The following is a 17949-nucleotide window of genomic DNA, read 5'->3' as shown; positions in this document are numbered from 1 at the left end:
AGGTTGGGATGTATTTGTTCACTTTGGTGCTGGCTTGACAGAATTTTAGACAGCATTTTGAAGCTTGGTGAAGACAATTCAAATTGACTTTAAGCTAGAATTTGCTAGCAGAACAAATCTGATGTAGAAACTTTAATGCATGCATCCATGCAGTATCACAGCTGCAGGACTAATTTTTGTTTGAACACATGAACCTTATTTTGAATTGGTCACGGTCAGTATTGTCTACTCTGACTGGCAGCAGATCTCCAAGATCTTAGGTAGAGATTTTTGATATCACCTACTATTTCAGCCTTATAAGTGAAAATTCTGGAGATTGAACCTGAGACCTTCTGCATGCAAAACAGATGCTGTGCTGCTGAGCCACAATCCCACCTCATCTTTTGAGGAGATACAGTGAACTCAGTAGTGGTACAGAGATGGTTGGTGGTGATGACTGTCTGGGACTTGAATGCGATACTTTCTATCTTCATAATGCTCTCTGCTTTACATAATATCTGACAAAAGGAGCTTTGATTCTCAAAAGCTTCTACCTCAAAAATCTTGTTGGCCTCTAAGGTACTACTGAACTGAAATCTAGCTGTTCTACTACAGGCCAACACAGCTAGCCTTTGAAATTATAACATACATGTAGATTCTGTTCTTATCATCTGCCACTCCACACACAGGACACCTATAGGGGAAATAACATATTAAGAGGACAAGAAAGGAAGCGTGTCAGACTTTCTCCTGTCCTTCACCACATGCTACACAGCCACTGAGATCAATGTGAACAAGCCAGCTACACCTTAACAGAAGGACAAAAGTTGCCCATCCAAATGTCTTCTAATACTTGCCAGGTTTCTAACATTTTTACTTATATTGTCCATCCTTTGAGGTAGCATTGGGTTACAAAATTAGTACAAAAACACTGCAACTTAAGTTACTATGAACATACAAATTGAGGGTTTCTCTCTGATGCCACAATTCAATTTCTACTTAACAAGAATGTAATGGACAGAAACATTTTGCTAATGCCAAATGTGAATTGAGTACTATGTATTTCAGATTTAGATTTTTTCCTTTTTATATAAATGTGTGAGTTTAAGCTAGATGGAAGCACTTCGTTGTGTGATGTTAAATGGGTTTTAAATTAATACTTCACTTAATATAAAGTTCTATTGTATGTGCCACCACTGCTACGGGAATCAAGTTGCCAGAGCTGCAGACAGGGCAGGTGCATGCAACTGCAGAAATTTCCTCATCTTCTCCCCTGCTCTTGTGAGGGCAGGGCTATAGCCAGTTGTGCCCTCCCAAGAGAAAGTCCAGAGCAGCTGCCCCTGTTGTTCATTGTCTAAGATCACCCTTGAGCACATTTAAACAGAAAACTTTGCTTTAGAACTCATTGCTGGTTCCCTGCTTGACTGAATGTCTCCCGACTCCCACTGAACAGATTTATGCTGGAATTCTAAAAAACTACCAGGACCACATCCAAGTGCTTGTCCAAAAATAAGAAGAAGGGAACAAAGATGATGAGGAGTCTGAAGACCAAGTCCTATGAGGAAAGGTTAAAGGAGAGCAGTATGCAGGGGGTTTTTTTCTGCAGGAGCCCACAGGAGCAGAGCTACACCAAGGGTGGCCAGGGCTCCAGCTGGCCTGACCCGCCATGCAGCAGCCACATGCTACCAGGCCAAGTGGTGTGGCCTAATATGTAAATGAGCTCCTGCTGGGCTTTTTTTTCCTACCAAAAAGCACTGTCAGTATGTCTATCCTGGAGAGGAGATGACTGAGAGGTAACCATCTTCAAGTACTTGAAGGGCTGTCATATAGAGGATGGTGCAGAGTTGTTTTCTGTTGCCCCAGAAGGTCTGAGATCAGAAACAATGGGTTGAAATTAAATCAAAAGAGTTTTCGGCTAAACATTAGGAAGAACTTCCTGACAGAGCAGTTCCTCAGTGGAAAAGACTTCCTCGGGAGGTGGTGGACTCTCCTTCTTTACAAACAAGAGGCTAGATGGCCATCTGACAGCAATGCTGATTCTGTGAACTTAGGCAGATCATGAAAAGGAGGGCAGAAAGGGTTGCATCAGTGCTTAGTTCTTGTGGCCTGGGGATATGCTGATAATCACTTTGGGGTCAGGAAACAATTTTCTCCAGGCCAGTTTGCCCAGGGATCCTGATTATTTTTTGTTGTCATCTTCAGGGCACGGAGCAAGGGTCACTGGGAGTGAGGGGATAGTTGTGAATTTCCTGCATTGTGCAGGGGGTTGGACCAGATGACCTTTGTAGTCCCTTCAACCTTATGATTCTGTTATTCTTAGTCTCCCACACTGTCACTCTCTGACACACCACTGCTCTGGGAGGGGCTGTCAGACACAGAAACCACTGAATAAGAAAGCCTGCCTCCTCCATTAAGGAAAGTGCAATGAGCAGGTGGCTGGCTCAATGTGAACAGAGGAGTAATGTACAACTAGCAAACAGATATAGCAGTCCAAGTTCCTTCAATCTCCATTTTCTCTTTCACAGAAATGGGGAGCCCCTCTCAGGAAGAAACAAAGAGGCAGCAAGCAGATTAGTAAACTTGACTTTCATGTGAGTTACCATCTCTAGAAGAACACAGTAGGAAAGAAGAGAGCAGCATTCTGACATATGTCTGTTCAAACTGTGTAGTTTGGGTTTTAGGCTAAGGCAGCATCTTTGGAAGGCTCTGGTTGGATGGGCTTCCTGCTGGTATATTTGTTAACGATGCCTACTTTGGCCACCCTCTGATGAAGAACTGTGAACACCGCAGAGGTATGATTTCAAGTTTCTACTGCAGCCACTTCATTTACTTATTTGAGCAGGAAAGCCAACAGTAGACTACAAAGGACTTGCCTGTGAAACTATGTGAGAAAATAGGAAAAAAGCATACATCTCCAAATATATGTGGAATGCTAATCCACATGCATAACTTTGTAAGACTGAGAAATTTGACCACAAGTCATCACACTAGAATATTATTTCTCCACCTTTTCACAGGTAACTTTTCAAAGAAAAAAATTGTTAATACACAATAAGTTTCAGAAAATTACAGGTTTCACCAAAACACAGGCTCTAAAATAAGACCCTTTATTTAGTAAGAGGTAGGCAAGAAACTAATCAGTTCCATTTCTATGTATGCAAAAATAATTATTCCATTGCTGCAATTAGAATAGGAATCTTCAGTTCCATTCCTATAAAATATTTCAGTGCAATATTTACTGGGTTAACACACTGTTGTTCCAGCTATACACACTTAAATTAATATTCAACCCCTCTTAAGATAAGCTAAGAAGTACTTAAGTGACTACCTGTATTTAACTGCATACGGAATAAAACAAATTTATTTCTATCAAATTTACTAAAATAACATTTTTGAATTTATGGGAATAGCTCATGTGTGGAAAAAAGTTTACAATCTGATAATTTCATCCTTATACATTAGCAGTGTTACAAACACAACCAATGTTTATGCTAGCAAGTGTATTTTAAGCACTACAATAGGCACTACAATTTACACTGACATTTTAGTTGTATTACTTTAATACAAAAGCCCAAACAAGATGAAAATCCTGATTCAGCAGTTATTTGTACACATAAAAGCTCAAGTTCCCAAGGATTTCCTCATTCCCTACTCACCATAGCATCTGAGACAGCACTGTGTACAATTCCTATTGTGTACAGAAAACTATCTCAGGAGACTGCATTAAGTAGGAAGACTTTGTTTGTCTAGGAGCTTTGTGTGAACACTGAAGTTTTCATGGAGAAAGGAAAAGGCAATGACAGAATCCACGTTTTTAATAAGGAACCAATTTCCATCTTGGGCATCTTCAGTTATCAGTATTTCAAGTACCATGACTATGACAAAACTTTTCCTGAGATTCTAAATTCAATGAAACTCTTATCTGAAACAACTGTTTCAAATTTCAACTGTTGAAGGAGTAACTTGGGGTTTTATTAAAAAAAAATAGTGCCTGTAAATTTAGTTTTGTTTTATTAAAAAAAACCTTTCCAAGCCCTTTGTTTTGAATAAAAATTATGTCATGAATCAAAAGCCTTATTTTCGCTTCACAATACTTCTAAGCCTTCTGCGCGGGGGGGGGGGAGTCAGTAGACATCAATACAGAAAGCAAAAAAGAAAAACACCTGATTGGAAATATTTTATTAAAGCTTAAAATAAAAGTAGGCAAGTGATACTTTTCTTGGAAAGTGCATGAAGGTAATATCTTTTAAAATGAAATGTTGCAGGTACTAGGAAATCAATTTATGTTGCAGTTTACTTAATATCAAAAAGAATTTAGATTACAGATCAGAGAGTAACATGCTGGGGACTTCTTAATAAAGTAGAAGATCTAGGTTTTGCTTATTTATTAGCTTAATCTTGAAAAAACATTGTTGATAATTGACTGCTATAAAGTGCCAACTTCCACAGTCAGTAATGGAAGATGAAAAACCTAACCAGAGGATGACCCTTAGCAAACAATATAATATAGATTAAGCTGTGTTTACATTTAGTCACTTGCTGGATTACAGCCACTAAGATTAATTTGACGTGGCTTTTTCTATTTTTTTTCTGGGGGTGAGCTGTCTCAAACTATTTCCACATCCATTTCCAAAGCATGTATTGGGTAATAGGTAGTCTGAAAGAAACTGAATGATACATTTTGAAGATATATATTTTGTTTTTTAAAAAATGTTACTCCTCTTCTTCATCCACAAAATAAATGTGAATGCCAAATGAGGGGATTTTTTTCCCCTTCAGAAAGGTGAGGGAGGGGGACATGCAGCCACACACTACAGATTTTTTAGCAGCTCTGTTTCTGGTGAACTGAAATATTATTTTAGCTGTCTTCCATGCTGGGGGAATAGTATAATTCATTTGTGGGGGCTGGTTCACTTATACAATACTTGCTTTTTCTTCTGGACAAATATAAACGCTCTCCTGCATAGGTGATAGGAACTCTAGGAGATGAAGAAGTGCTATCACTACTGCTGAAGTGAAATCTCAAGAGCGTTTTAATGAAAATTAAACTTTTATCATGCGACTTGATTCCATTTGGAATATTGTGCATTCTACTGGGAGCAGAGTCATGCTTCCTGTGGTAGGAGACAAAACTGTTAGCAGAAATTCCATTAACATTAACCTTGATCTTGGGTTGCCTCTGAGTTGGCAGAAACATCCTGCTCTCCTCCTGGCACACCAGAGGCTGCCTCCTCAACAGGTGATTCTTCTCCCTTTTCCGATTCTGTAGATTCTGCATGTTCTTCACTCTGGACTTGAGGTTCATCAGCAATTACTCCTGCAGTCTCTTCTGCAGCTGCATCTTTTGCCTCTTCCTTTATATCAGTAACTTCTTTTGTTTCAGTTTCATCACTTTCTAAGGCTTCATTTAATACAACAGAGAAATTATGAAGCATGGCATGCAGTGCAGTAAGAACAAATAAAGATGGCAGATGCAACTGGCCATAGCTATTTTAAGATGACTACTAGTCAGACCTATGTCAGACTCTTACAAAACTAATTTGTTACTAAATCACCATAATGGAATGAACATGTGGCTTGAAGCAAAACATTACTATGAAAGTACTTAACACAATAAGCAGAAACCATGCTGTATTACTGGATGTGATTTAAGGAAGCAAAATCCACAGAACATTCCTAAGCAGAGTTAACTCTTCAAAATCCACTAAACTCAATGGACTTAGAAGGATGTAGCAAGGTTTAGGATTGCACTGTTAGAAGATAACACATACAGATAATTAAAAAGAAGAGATGGAGATTGAAAACATTGAAAACACTCAGTTCATATTCCTATTGTAATTCTTTTATAAAATCAGTGTCAACAGGCATTGATGCCATGATCAGAAGCCTCTGTGTGGCACAGCATCACACTATACATTTGTATATTAAAATGGTTGTAGGTATTTGGGACTAACAAGCCACATTATCAGCTGGATCAAGAAAATATTCCTGCTTGTACAAGCACCATTTTACATCCTGAGCTCCTATGCATGCAAGGAAGTCTCCATTCACTCCACCAGAGGATAGAATCATGCACATGTAACATTCTCTTTCTTTGAAGTGAATGTGGTTACAATACATTAAAAGCTAACCAATTCAGGTTCAACAGACTCAAAAAATTCATCTTCAGCTAAATCAACTGTCCATCTTCAGGACAGAGACTCTGAAGCAGAATGGAATTCTTCTATCCAGCTAACCAAAAGCTAACCAATTGGTGAAATGTGATTGCATGTGTCATTTTGCAGGAAACAGTGAAGCCCACTGAAATGTATGTAATACTTCAGCCTCTAAATGAGAAAAAACATTTTCAGATAAGGATTTTAAATATTCTAGATAAGAAGACATGCAAATGAAAATTAAACAGAGCAGGCACTACACCATAGAGATGAAACAGTGCAGCACAAACTTTGTTAGTTGACATTCATTCAGAGAACCTACCCAGGTGACAAAGAAAGCAGGAAAGGAATTTGTGATTCATATGCAATACAAACAAACAATACACACAAAGAGACACTGTCAGATTATAGAATGACCCCTATCCTCAAAAATTGTTACTAACTCAACATTCTTAGCATGCAAACTAGGCTTCCAAATATAATAGTTTGTACAAGGAAGTTTCAAACATTAAGTTTTAAGGAAGTTTTAAATATCATCAGTTTTAAACAATGAAAAGAAGGGGCATTATTGTTGTTTTGGCTTATATAAATTAATAATCTTGTGCACCACTACAGCAATTTGTTCTTAACATTTGAGCAGATACAGCTGGCTGTTTTAAAAAAGTCCAGCCTGCATACTTGTAAATCTGAGGCCACAATGCCTGACTGTGTCACTCTCAAGAGAAGCTGTTCAGACAAAGAAGAGATTGACAAGCAAGATCAGTGTACAGTATGCTTTATTGGATAGTCAAATTATGAGTGCATTCATTCAAAACAGCCAGTGCCTTACGAATGCCACGTTATCTTCTGCAGGATGCTTTAAATAGTGCTATCTCTTAGGCTTGCAAATATAAAATTGTTGGGATAAAAATATCCCCCACACAGATGATTTTTCTCAAGTTTGGCTGCAAGGTACATAATGATGGACTGCCTTTTAAAAATGATTCCTTGTGTGTGGAAAGAGATTTTCCTTGTACTTTATTCTGAAAGTGTAAAAGCAGAGGAACAATTAGAAAGATTAAATGCAACCTTTCCAATGCAAGAATGATTAAGACAGAAAAAAAGGAAACCAGAAACAAGAGAATGTAAAGTGGAATGACATGAAATCACTCAGAAGATAATAAAAACTAATTATTCTGAAAATTATGTAATTAACATTTATGATAAACAATATATTCAAATTTTACTTGGTGTTTCCATTGACATTTAAGCTATTCCCCCCCTCTATCTGTCATGTTCATAGTGTAGAGATCAGGCTTCACCTGCATATTACAAAATCCTTATGTTTGTTGGGAAACAACGCAAAGTCTTTACATCACATGTGTGAAGGAAGTGTTGTGCCATAGGTGCATACCCCCTGCTGTTTTTGCACCTGTTCTTTTTGCAGCCCATGGAGCTGCTATTGACTCTGTTGTAAAAATCAAGTTACTTAAATGGCTGCATGTAAGTTTTGCAAGAGTTTAACATGGCTACATGTAAGTTTTGCTACAGAGCCAACAAGGACTCCATGGGGTGGTTTACAAAAACAGCAGTGGGGAGAGGCTAAAGCCACTTCTCGTGGTCTGCTTTAGTCACAAACAGAACAGAATCAGTGTGCATCTGGGAGGCACAAAACTCCCATTGTATGTGTGATGTAAAGTTCTCATGTTGTTCTCCATCAAACACAATGACTTTGTAATGCTGACATGCAGCCTTGGAGCATGGATTAGTACTGAAGAGTCTGGGGTTCAAATCACAACTTGCCATGAAACTTAGTGTATGACCTGGCCAGTTAATCTCTCTGTCTAGTCTACCTGATAGGGTTGTTGTGAAGATGAGCCAGTGGGCAGGAGATCCATGTAGCCCATTCTGAGCTCCTTAGATGAATGATGATGGGATTTTTAAAATTGCATAAACTAAATGTTATTTTAGATGGCTGCAAACCCAGGCTCCTTCACAAGAATACCTGTAGGATCAGTGTTCTTGAAAAAATGTTTGTTACATTCTTATAATAATAAAGTGCCATCACGTTGCAAACAACTGTCTCCTCATGGAGTTTACAAGTCAAGAGATGATCAGAGGTGGTTTGCCATTGCCTTTATCTCCATAGCAACACCTGGTTTTCCTTGATGGTCTCCCATCTAAGTACTAATGATGACTCAGCTTAGCTTCTAAGCACTGACGAGCTCAGGCTAGTATGAACTATTTAGGCTGCAACACTATATTACTGCTCTATAGTACTGTCAGGATGTATAGTTAAAACATCTTAGTCTTAAACCCAAAAAGTATATTAATAAAATATTGCAACTGAATCTAATAAATTTTCCAGATTTTAAAATAATCTGAAATATGGAATAGTTTAAGGAGTCAATGGAAATTCTTATTTTCTTTTTCTGAGTAAGTTTCACCTTTAAAGGATCTGAGCAACACAGATTAGGTAGAACAAGGTCATTTCTGGAAAATGGCCCAAGGAAAACCATAACCCAGTTCTCTTCTCAAAAAACACCACATGGGGAAAAGGACAGAAAGACAGGAGGAGAAAAAAATAGTAGGTAACATTGGAATTAATAATACACCATGCCCAGAAGTATTATTTCACAGAACTGTAAACAGAAGGGAAGAAAATATGAAACAGGGAAAATACAAAAAAGATATTTTGCATTTTATTGCTTTTAGGAAAGGAGACAAAAGAAATACTAACAACATAAAACATGAAGAGTAAGAGAGCTATATAGTAACTTAAAGTGACTGGGCTCAGCCCAAAAGTTAGCTTTTACTACATTCCATTGGAATCAACATGACTTGAAACTAAACTTGTTTATTTGTGAATTCCACTAAATCCAGTGGAGCTTAGTTCCAAGGAAGTAAACTAGCTAATCTGAAGACTGCAGGTGTACTCTGACTTCAATAGGAATCAAGTACAAATAACATCTGTAAGATTACAGTAATATTTTTGACAGTTACACCCTTCTAAGCCCTTTAACTTCAATGGATTTAGAAGGATGTAACTGTTTAGGATTGCACACACACACAAAACGAACCATCATGATAAATTACATGTTTTCAAGAAACAAGGTATAAGCCCTGAAGCAATTTATTTCATTTTTACCCTGCCTTTCCAACTCAAGTACTTTCAAACAATTGCATAGGGCAGGGGTGGCCAATGGTAGCTCTCCAGATGTTTTTTGCCTACAACTCCCATCAGCCCCAGCCATTGGCCATGCTGGCTGGGGCTGATGGGAGTTGTAGGTAAAAACATCTGGAGAGCTACCGTCAGTCACCCCTGGCATAGGGCACAGTTCATTGTGACTGTGTTCAAGTGCTGTTGGGACTACAGCTGGAAACATTAGAGAGGAATGAAGATAGTGTAATTAAACTCAAATATTTAAAGCAGCAATTTAAAATCAAATAAAGCTTTACATTTCAGAAGATTAAACTACCAATTTTTAATTGAAAAACTTATCTCCAGCAGTTTAATGGAAGCAAAACTGTTACCCTATGAATCCGTTTTAGTGATACATCAATTTAAATGAGAATCTGCAGAAAACCATAATGTATCGTCATTCTTTCCCCCTTTAAAATAGTAGTGAATATAATCACAACACAGAAACATTGGCTATTCATCCAAGTTCATAAATTTAAACATTCTTAAGACTGATAATTTATTAAATGTATTAAGTTCAGCTTCACAACATATGAAGAAAAAGTGTCTCTGAATGGGTACAGAGATATCCTTCAATATGTTTAAGGCTGTGATAAAGCTACTATTTCTGTATATATTCAGATACACTTTTTCTTCATGTTGTGAAGCTGAACTCCATCAGTCATGATAGGAAGCTGGGTCACATATAGTTCAAACAGAGTACTACCTATATACCTTCTTTGTAACTTCCCAGTAGCTAGCATTTGTATAAATTTAAAATATTAAGACAACTTTATCTAGTGAAAGAGAGGCATTTGTGGGGGGCTTCTGAAAAATCAGTTCTGCTCTAAGCAGTAGTAAACAAGCCAATGAATATCGATGTGGAATGTACTCCCCCCAAATAGCTCCACAGAGCACAGTTTGTGTTTTCTGTCAGAGTCTTGGCAATGAAAATGCTGACTGAGTGGAACTATAATCTTCTTCTACAGAAAGCACAAACTGATTTTGGTTGCATTATGTATTTAGGCATGTTTAATAAATCATTCATCATACTGTTTTGTAATTTGTAAATCTATTATTATTGTCTTTAAGTCCAATGGATTTTTAAAAAATTAAGTGAGCTAATTGCTGCATTTACCATAGAATCAAAAGAAGATCTTGGGAAACAAGAAAAAATATATCCTGTCTAAATATCTTCATAGCTCATCTTCATAAGAACTACTGTCTTTTCCAAAACACTTAGCCAGAATTTCATTGTGTGTGGCCCTAGAGTTGTCAATCTCCAAGCAGGACCTGGAGATCTCCTGAAATTTCAACTGATCAGACTACAGAGATCCGTTCCTATGGAGGAAACAGCAGCAGGTGGATTCTGTGGCATCACATCCCTGCTAAGATCCCTCCCCATCACAAACCAGGCACCTCCCCTAAACTTCCAGGAATTTCTTAACCTATAGTTGGCATTGGCGACCCTGTGTAACCCTTTAAAAGTTTCATGAAAAATCCATTGGATAGGCAGTTGGATATTATTCCTCCCTTTTTTTGGATTAACTATTGCAATTTAAAATATTGACTTTCTATTTTTATATGGCTCTGAAGATTAACAGCATACACACAGAAATTAATAAATACTGAACTTACACGGAGGGGGCCAGGGCCTTGGTTTCCATTCTTCTGTATTTCTTTGTTGAATTTGTTCAATACGTTCATTGTACCTGGCATGATCTGAAAGGATCACTTTGTAAGCCTAAAAATAGATTATATAGCAACATTCACCTCCATGAACTCAGGCTGCGATCTAACAAGTCCCTCACATACAAATCCCTTACACCAAAGTATTGCTGTGGATGTACAATGATTTCATAAATAGTTCAATAAATAAAGTTTGCCTCTCCACTAAAAAGTGCTGAGGCAGTACATAATCAACCTATAGTAGCTTGAGTTGATTCTACAAAAAAAAAAAAGCCTTGTGCAAAACAATAGTGATCTCAGGGGGTGTGACTTAATATGCAAATGAGTTCCTGTTGGGCTTTTTCTGGGGAAAAAGAAAGAGCGAGAAAAGGCTGCTTTGCAAAGCTGCCTCATTTCCATGGAGAAAAACAAAAATGGTGATGACAGAAGAAGGAGAAGAGAAGAAAGCAGACCGTAGCGGGCTGAACAGAAGCCCCCTGGGGGCCAGATCAGGCCTGTGGGCCAGGCTGACACCCCTGATGTAGATCAAATATTTTAAAAAGACTATCAGAACAAAGTATGCTCATTGCCATCATCTCCATGTTTGAACCTATAAGAAGTTAAAAGAAAAACCTAACATTACAATAAAATATTCATAGAGAGTACTGTTGATATAACTTAAAGGCTCATGGAAAGTATAAAAATATGTGAAAAGTAAATCAGCAACTCACATAAAAAATACCTGCACCAGCAGCACCAACAACAAACAGCCCGTAAATCAAATTCTCCCCAGAAGATCCAGGAACACTTCCAGATGACATCTGGCGGAAAGGTACTAAAAAAACCAAACATCATTCTAAGAAATGAACTCAATACAGTCAAAATGCTGCAACTTGATACTCTCTCCAGGTATCAATCTGGCTTTTTCAGTCTGTTTCTTTATTTCGTTCAGTGGGTATTACAAACCTGATACTGCTTGTTGCATAACCTCCAAGTAAGATTCCCTGTTGAAGGGATCAAAGCAAATGCAATTATAACAAAGCACTTGGCTGCAGACTACAGCCTATTTTATGCATTTAAAGTTGTAGCTGGAAGCATGATTGGCAGTCACTGGGTTTCTAGTAATAGGTGGTGCTTATACACCCTTCACATAGTTTCACAGTAGTATCTAGAAAATGTACATGTACAGGACAGGTCCATGCTCAAGTAGATGGCAGGGTGAACATGAGAACCCTGGCCCAAAGAACTTTCAGCTGTCATCAAGCAGAACCAGGCCTTTTTCAGCCCTGGCTTCGACTTGCTTTATGCAGGGCCGGCCCTAAGCCGTCTGACTCCCTAGGCAAGACTAACTTCTGGTGCCCCCCCCCCCTCTGCATTGATAATGTAACTGAGTCATGTGGGGGGGCAACCATTTCAGTGTCCCCAGAAGGCTGGCACCTTAAGCAATTGATAGTTTGCCTAGTGGCAGAGCCAACACTGTTTTATGCCTATTAACATCAGGGCCCTGTGGGACGTTATAATTCTGCAGGTCCTGTAGGCAAAGATGTTCTGCCAACATAGGGTTGAGGACAGTATAGGCCTTATTTAACTAGCATAAGGTTGGAAACTTTACTCATATAATACATAGTTGATATGCTAGGGGTGGTCAAACTGTGGCTCAGGGGCCACATGTGGCTCTTTCATTCATATTGTGTGGCTCTTGAAGCCCATACTGGCTGGCGTGGAGAATACATTTGTCTCTTGAAATCACTTTTGCAAGCCAAGCAAGCTGGCAGCTTGGGGAATACATTTAAAGTTGCTTTCTTTCTATCTCTCTCCCCCATCTCCTTCCTTCCCTCAAACATCTGATGTTCATATCTTGTGGCTCTCAAACATCTAACATTTATTCTATGTGGCCCTTATGTTAAGCAAATTTGGCCACCCTTGCGCTAGAATAACATGTCAATAATTCTTGTATGGGTAGATTGCAATCAGTATTGCCTTCTAAACTGCGGAGTTCTGTGAGCAAAAATTCTACTTTGTGAGCTACTGGCATTAAAGAGCTACTGCATAAATTATTGTGCTCTGGGGTCATCCTGAGTTAAAACAAAAATCTTTGCGCTGGAGGCTAAAAATCTGTGAGCTAGCTCACGCTAACTCAGCTTAGAGGGAACTCTGATTGCAATATGTGAATATGGGGTTTTTAAAAATAAACTACATTTGTTACCAACTTAAAATGTGTTCACTGTTCTAGCATCTTCACTGCCACAATAAAAACCATAAACATTGCCATGCATTGGGAATATTAATCCCAGAGGGAAATTCTAGTCCAGTGCAGAATATCACCTGTTAGGGAATCACAACCAATACAACAATCTAAAAGAGGAACATCTTTAAGGCATCTTTCATTTTAGAATTAAGAGACTCTTGGTCATGCATATTTAACGCATACATATTTAAGTCTATCATTTTCTTGCTGCTTTGAGGGCAGGATGGTTACATAAGCTTATCCTTGAGTAGATATATATTTTCATAGAATCACAGAATTGTAAGGGATCTCCAGGGTCATCTAGTCTAACCCCCCGCACAATACAGGTAATTCACAAATACCTCCCCCCCTCACCATTCCCAGTGACCCCTGCTCCACACCCAGAAGTTGACAAAAACCTCCAGGATTCCCTGCCAGACTGGCCTGGAGAAAAATTTCTGACTGACCTCAAAGTGGCAATCAGTATTTCCCTGGGTGTGTAAGAGGGGACTGCAAGAACTAAGAACTGATGCAACCCTTCTTGCCCTTCTTCTCATGATCTGCCTAATCTCAGAATCAGCATTGCTGTCAGATGGCTATCTACCTTGTTACTTTATGGCACAGAGTTGTTATTATTTGCATTACTTTGTAGCAAGCAGCCTAATGTTTTATCTAAGCTTAGACACAGCATGAAATCTAGACACTACAGAAGATTTTAATTGTAGTGTAGTAGAATGACTGAAATCACTGATCTAACATTCCAATTCACAGATTGTTTAAGTAAGTTTCATTATTTGTTTAATTTTATAGAAACTAACAAAACATATGTTTGCAATTTCAGAATGCCTTTGTACTACCCAGGAGCATAATTCAAAAACTCTGGCCTAGCAGCTCATATCACATGCCTTTTGTACTACAGAATGCATATCTGCTGAGGGAAGCAATTGGAAAATTAAGAATTTTTTTCATTTAACATTCTGTTATCCATGTAAAGACACTAAGCAATTAAAAACACATACAGTTGCCATCATTTACAGAGTTATATTCTGCTAAACCCATGCTTAGAATAGACTAACTCTGTTTACAACAACAGTGTTGAAGTTCCAAGAATTTTTCAGAATCAAGGATTGTTAGCTGGGGAGCGGGTTTCTCCATGAGATTATATATCTATACTATTTGGTTGGCAATCTAAATATAATAACAAAATGCTCTATTTACCTGAAAAGAAGACTAGGATTCCCCCTCACAAGTGCCATCAAATAAAAGAAAGGGGCATCTTAAATTCACAAAAAAGTTATAGTGGTGTACGATAATTTTAGTAAATTGTAACTTTTAAAAAAGTGGGATTGTCTTACATCTTCCTTTCTATTTTCCTTTCAACAAAATGATAGCTCCACTCATGTCAGCAGGGGTTTCTGTGGTGCCTACCTGCAAATGGGCAAAATCAACAACTGCCCATACACATCCATTCTCCACTGTGGCTGAGTGGCTCCCACCTTGTGCAATGGCCTGCTGGAATAGGTCAGGAGAGCTCCCACTCTCCTGGCTTTCTGCAAACTATGCCAAACTGAACTGTTCAAGAGGGCTTTTCTGCCCATGTAATAAGGCTGCAGAGAACAAAATGGTTTCATAAGCTTACTGAGATAAATAACTAGAACCTGTGGCCTTCACTGCTATATAAAGGGAATTATAAATAGGATCCTATTATTTAATTTCTGTACTGCTTGATGTGTCATGTTAATACTTTAGCTATGCACCTGTTCTTCGGGTGGTTCCAGTTTTCTAATGTCCTATTGTATTAGCTATTGAATATCCCATTTTGTTGATTGTACTGATTCATTATTTTGTAATCCATGTGAGAAAGACAGACTATAAACAACACAAAATAAATAAATCAATAAATATGGGAATATTATTTTGTCACATATTTAATGTTTGACCTCAAGATTTAGAGATTATTTTGCATAGTGTAACTTAGTCTTAGCATGTCAGGCTAAGATCTGGGAAACTCAGATTTGAATCCCTAGTCTGGCATGGAACCTTGGACCAATCACTATCTCTCAGCCTGACCTACCTCAGAAAAAAGGGGAGGAGACAATGATGCTGTGGGCTACTTTGGATCCCCACTGGAGAGATTCCTAGCACCAAAATTTAGAGATTAACTGCATCTATTGCCTGTAATCACCATGGCTAGCAACCATTAATAGACTCCAGGAACTTGTCTAATCCCTTTTCAAATTGCATCTATGCGAACAGCCATCACAACAACATCCACTGGCAGTAAACTAATAGGCAAGGCTACCCTCTACCCAAGTTATGTCACCAGAGATAAAGGCAGAGGCTGCCATAAATATGTCAAGGACAGAACCCAGCCTTTTAGGCTTCAGGCAGCCTCCTCCCCAACAAAAAAACCCACTCCATTGTTCCGAATGGAGAATGTGCTCGAATAAATGCAACCTGTCAGCACTGAATACAATCAGCAAGTTCTCTTCACTGAATCCAATGTTGGGTAGTTGCGGGTGTGCCAACTCAGCTCTATTTATGAGCCCAAACACTCACCCTTTATTTCCACATTCTTGTTTCTCTCACCCTTCAGAATAAATTTGTGTCAGCAGCTCAGCCTGCGTGTGCACGGTTCATCGGGCCCACACGAGGCTTGTCTGGGGTTGTTTGTTTTGTTTTTGCAATTATTGGCCCATATTTTCTTCTCCAGTGCACTGGGTCTCCAAACAACCCAGGAAGAAAATCTAAAGGGACCCGAAGCCCTGTAGGCTGTTTCGTTTTTTCCCGTCGAGGCGTATGGTTTAAGGGTTTAAGTCTTCATTTTCAGGGCCTTGTATATACTAGGAATAGATTGCGGACGGGGAGTGGGAGAATGCAAATGATCCCATACGAGCCCTACGTGGGCTGGGCTGTTTCATGCCATTGCTTAAGCTTTATGACCTTCATGTCTCCTCTCGCAGGCAGTGCACGGCGACCAAGGCAAACACCTCGGCGCTGCCCCCCTCCTTGTTCGGCTCCAGGCTCTGCCCTTCCCTTGGCCACCCGTAACAGCTCGTCCTGCCACCGACCCCGACGGCTCACCTGGCGCAGCAGCACCCACGCCTAACCCCACCGCTGGGCGCGAAAATAAGTTCCCCCTCACTCACCGCGTCCACGAAGTTGGGGCGCAGTCCTGGCCAAGCGGGAGGTTAACGTCTGCCAAGCGACCCTACAAAGAGGCATTGTGGGGAGGAAGGGGTCTGAAATGACGCCACCGTGGGTTCAACCGCACCAGGGCTCGAGCCGCTACCAGCCAAGGAGAGAATGACAGCCAGTCCCAGGCGCTTCACGCAAGTAGGAGGACCAAGGCGGGGACTGAGCAAGGCTTGCCCAATCCAGGCTCTTCGCGGGCTCTGCCCGGCCTGCTTTCTGCTTATTTTAGATCGTTATCTGCCTCTGCCGTGGCCCGTTTTGCCCCACCTTCCCCCTCCCTGTGAAAAATCTGCTCGCCGTGTAGGTCGGCTGTTCCCCGAAGGGCAGAGACGTGACGCGGCGGAATTGGAGGCGTCCAGCCAAGGTGAAAGCGTGCAGCGGCTAGCGCTCGCCTGAAGAGGCGCATGACTCAAAATGCCGCCGAGGCCAGGGGTGGCGAGTTGCAACGCCGTGCTGCGATCCAGTTGCTGCAGTTCACGGAATTTACAGAGCAACCCAAAGTGTCTGGGCACGCTGCAAATACCAGAGCGCTACTGAAACCTACCACAGCGATCTGTTAGCTAGGTACATTGACACTACTGTATTTGATCCTCAACTTAGCTTTAAAACATGTTTTTTAAAGACCTCATTATACAATATGGAGGGGGATAGTGAATTATGCAATGTTTCCGGTTTTATCAGGGATTTCCCTCTAGCACAAACCAATGTAGTTGTTTCATGCACACAGCATTCTGTTCTAAAGAGGCACAGCTCTCTGTTTTGACTGACATTACGTGCCTCTGCTCTGGCTAAAGTCCACAGAAATGTAGTTTATCCAGCCTGCCTCCAAATGCCCATTACAGCGTATCAGTGCTCCATAAGAAATAAAAATCAACTCCCATTGAACTGGAAAACATTCTTTGGGTTGAACTGGTCTTTACAAGCCTGCTCTATTCACAGTGTCGTTCATCTCAGGTAGCATTAGGCTCCAATCTTAAGCATGCTTACTCAAATTTTACTCTTAACTGAAATCAGTAGATCATTCCAGTAAACAGCCTTAGGGCCAAACTGGTATACTATGGAATTACAAATAAAATCATTTATGGTTGACCTCAGACACAAATCTTGTTAGTTTATACTGGCAAAAAAGCAGCTTTGTTCAGCAAGCACTGCTGACATAATGCAGCAAGGCACAGATTAAAACTAGGTTGGTAACTGTACATTGCAGTATAATGCAAGTTTGGCTTGTAATAGTACAACAGCTATTTCTCCCAAGCTGGAAAAGAAGAGTCACAAAATGTGCTATAATCAAATCACAAAAAGTCAGTTCTAGGATCAAGAGGCAATACATATTGCTAGTATAGATAGCCAATAAGAAAAATGAACACTCTAAAATCTCTTGAGGAAAATCCACAGAAGCATCTCACTTATGGTACTATATTATGCTAGCTGCTATAAAAAAGCACACTTATAGTTTACAAGAACTCAAAAGGGCCTCTGGGCTGACCAAAGATTAAACATGGGAGTTCTAGCTGCTGCTTTTACTGATTAGGCTTGTCCCTATCATTCTTAAGAGGATAAAAACA

At 39.6% G+C, this 17949-nt stretch overlaps 1 protein-coding gene across 2 annotated transcripts; it reads right to left on the bottom strand.

Annotated features, from left to right (window-relative positions):
- Positions 1-3065: 3065 nt before the first annotated feature.
- LOC132577181 (protein MGARP-like) lies at positions 3066-16722 on the bottom strand. 2 transcript variants are annotated; one of them, XM_060246743.1, is made up of 4 exons: positions 16339-16722; positions 11694-11797; positions 10933-11038; positions 3066-5380 (listed from the first exon to the last, which is right to left on the bottom strand). In XM_060246743.1, the coding sequence occupies exons 1-4, from the start codon at positions 16412-16414 to the stop codon at positions 5136-5138; spliced, it is 531 nt and encodes a 176-aa protein (XP_060102726.1). In that variant the 5' UTR covers positions 16415-16722; the 3' UTR covers positions 3066-5135. The 2 variants fall into 2 exon arrangements, with proteins under 2 accessions (XP_060102726.1, XP_060102727.1); XM_060246744.1 differs by having other exon boundaries at positions 16274-16385.
- Positions 16723-17949: the final 1227 nt, after the last annotated feature.

The sequence above is a fragment of the Heteronotia binoei genome, chromosome 9 (genome assembly GCF_032191835.1).
Source record: "Heteronotia binoei isolate CCM8104 ecotype False Entrance Well chromosome 9, APGP_CSIRO_Hbin_v1, whole genome shotgun sequence".
Taxonomy (NCBI): domain Eukaryota; kingdom Metazoa; phylum Chordata; class Lepidosauria; order Squamata; family Gekkonidae; genus Heteronotia; species Heteronotia binoei.
This window is presented reverse-complemented; position numbering and strand designations above follow the sequence as displayed.

What these genes read in the sequence shown, in the direction of transcription:
- LOC132577181 (XM_060246743.1), bottom strand. Translation starts at nt 16,414, where the DNA reads ATGCCTCTTTGTAGGGTCGCTTGGCAGACGTTAACCTCCCGCTTGGCC. An exon ending in GCCCCAACTTCGTGGACGCG is followed by an intron (nt 11,798 to 16,338) that starts GTGAGTGAGGGG and finishes TGGTTTTTTTAG; the next exon opens with TACCTTTCCGCCAGATGTCA. An exon ending in AAGGCCCTGGCCCCCTCCGT is followed by an intron (nt 5,381 to 10,932) that starts GTAAGTTCAGTA and finishes TATTAAATGAAG; the next exon opens with CCTTAGAAAGTGATGAAACT.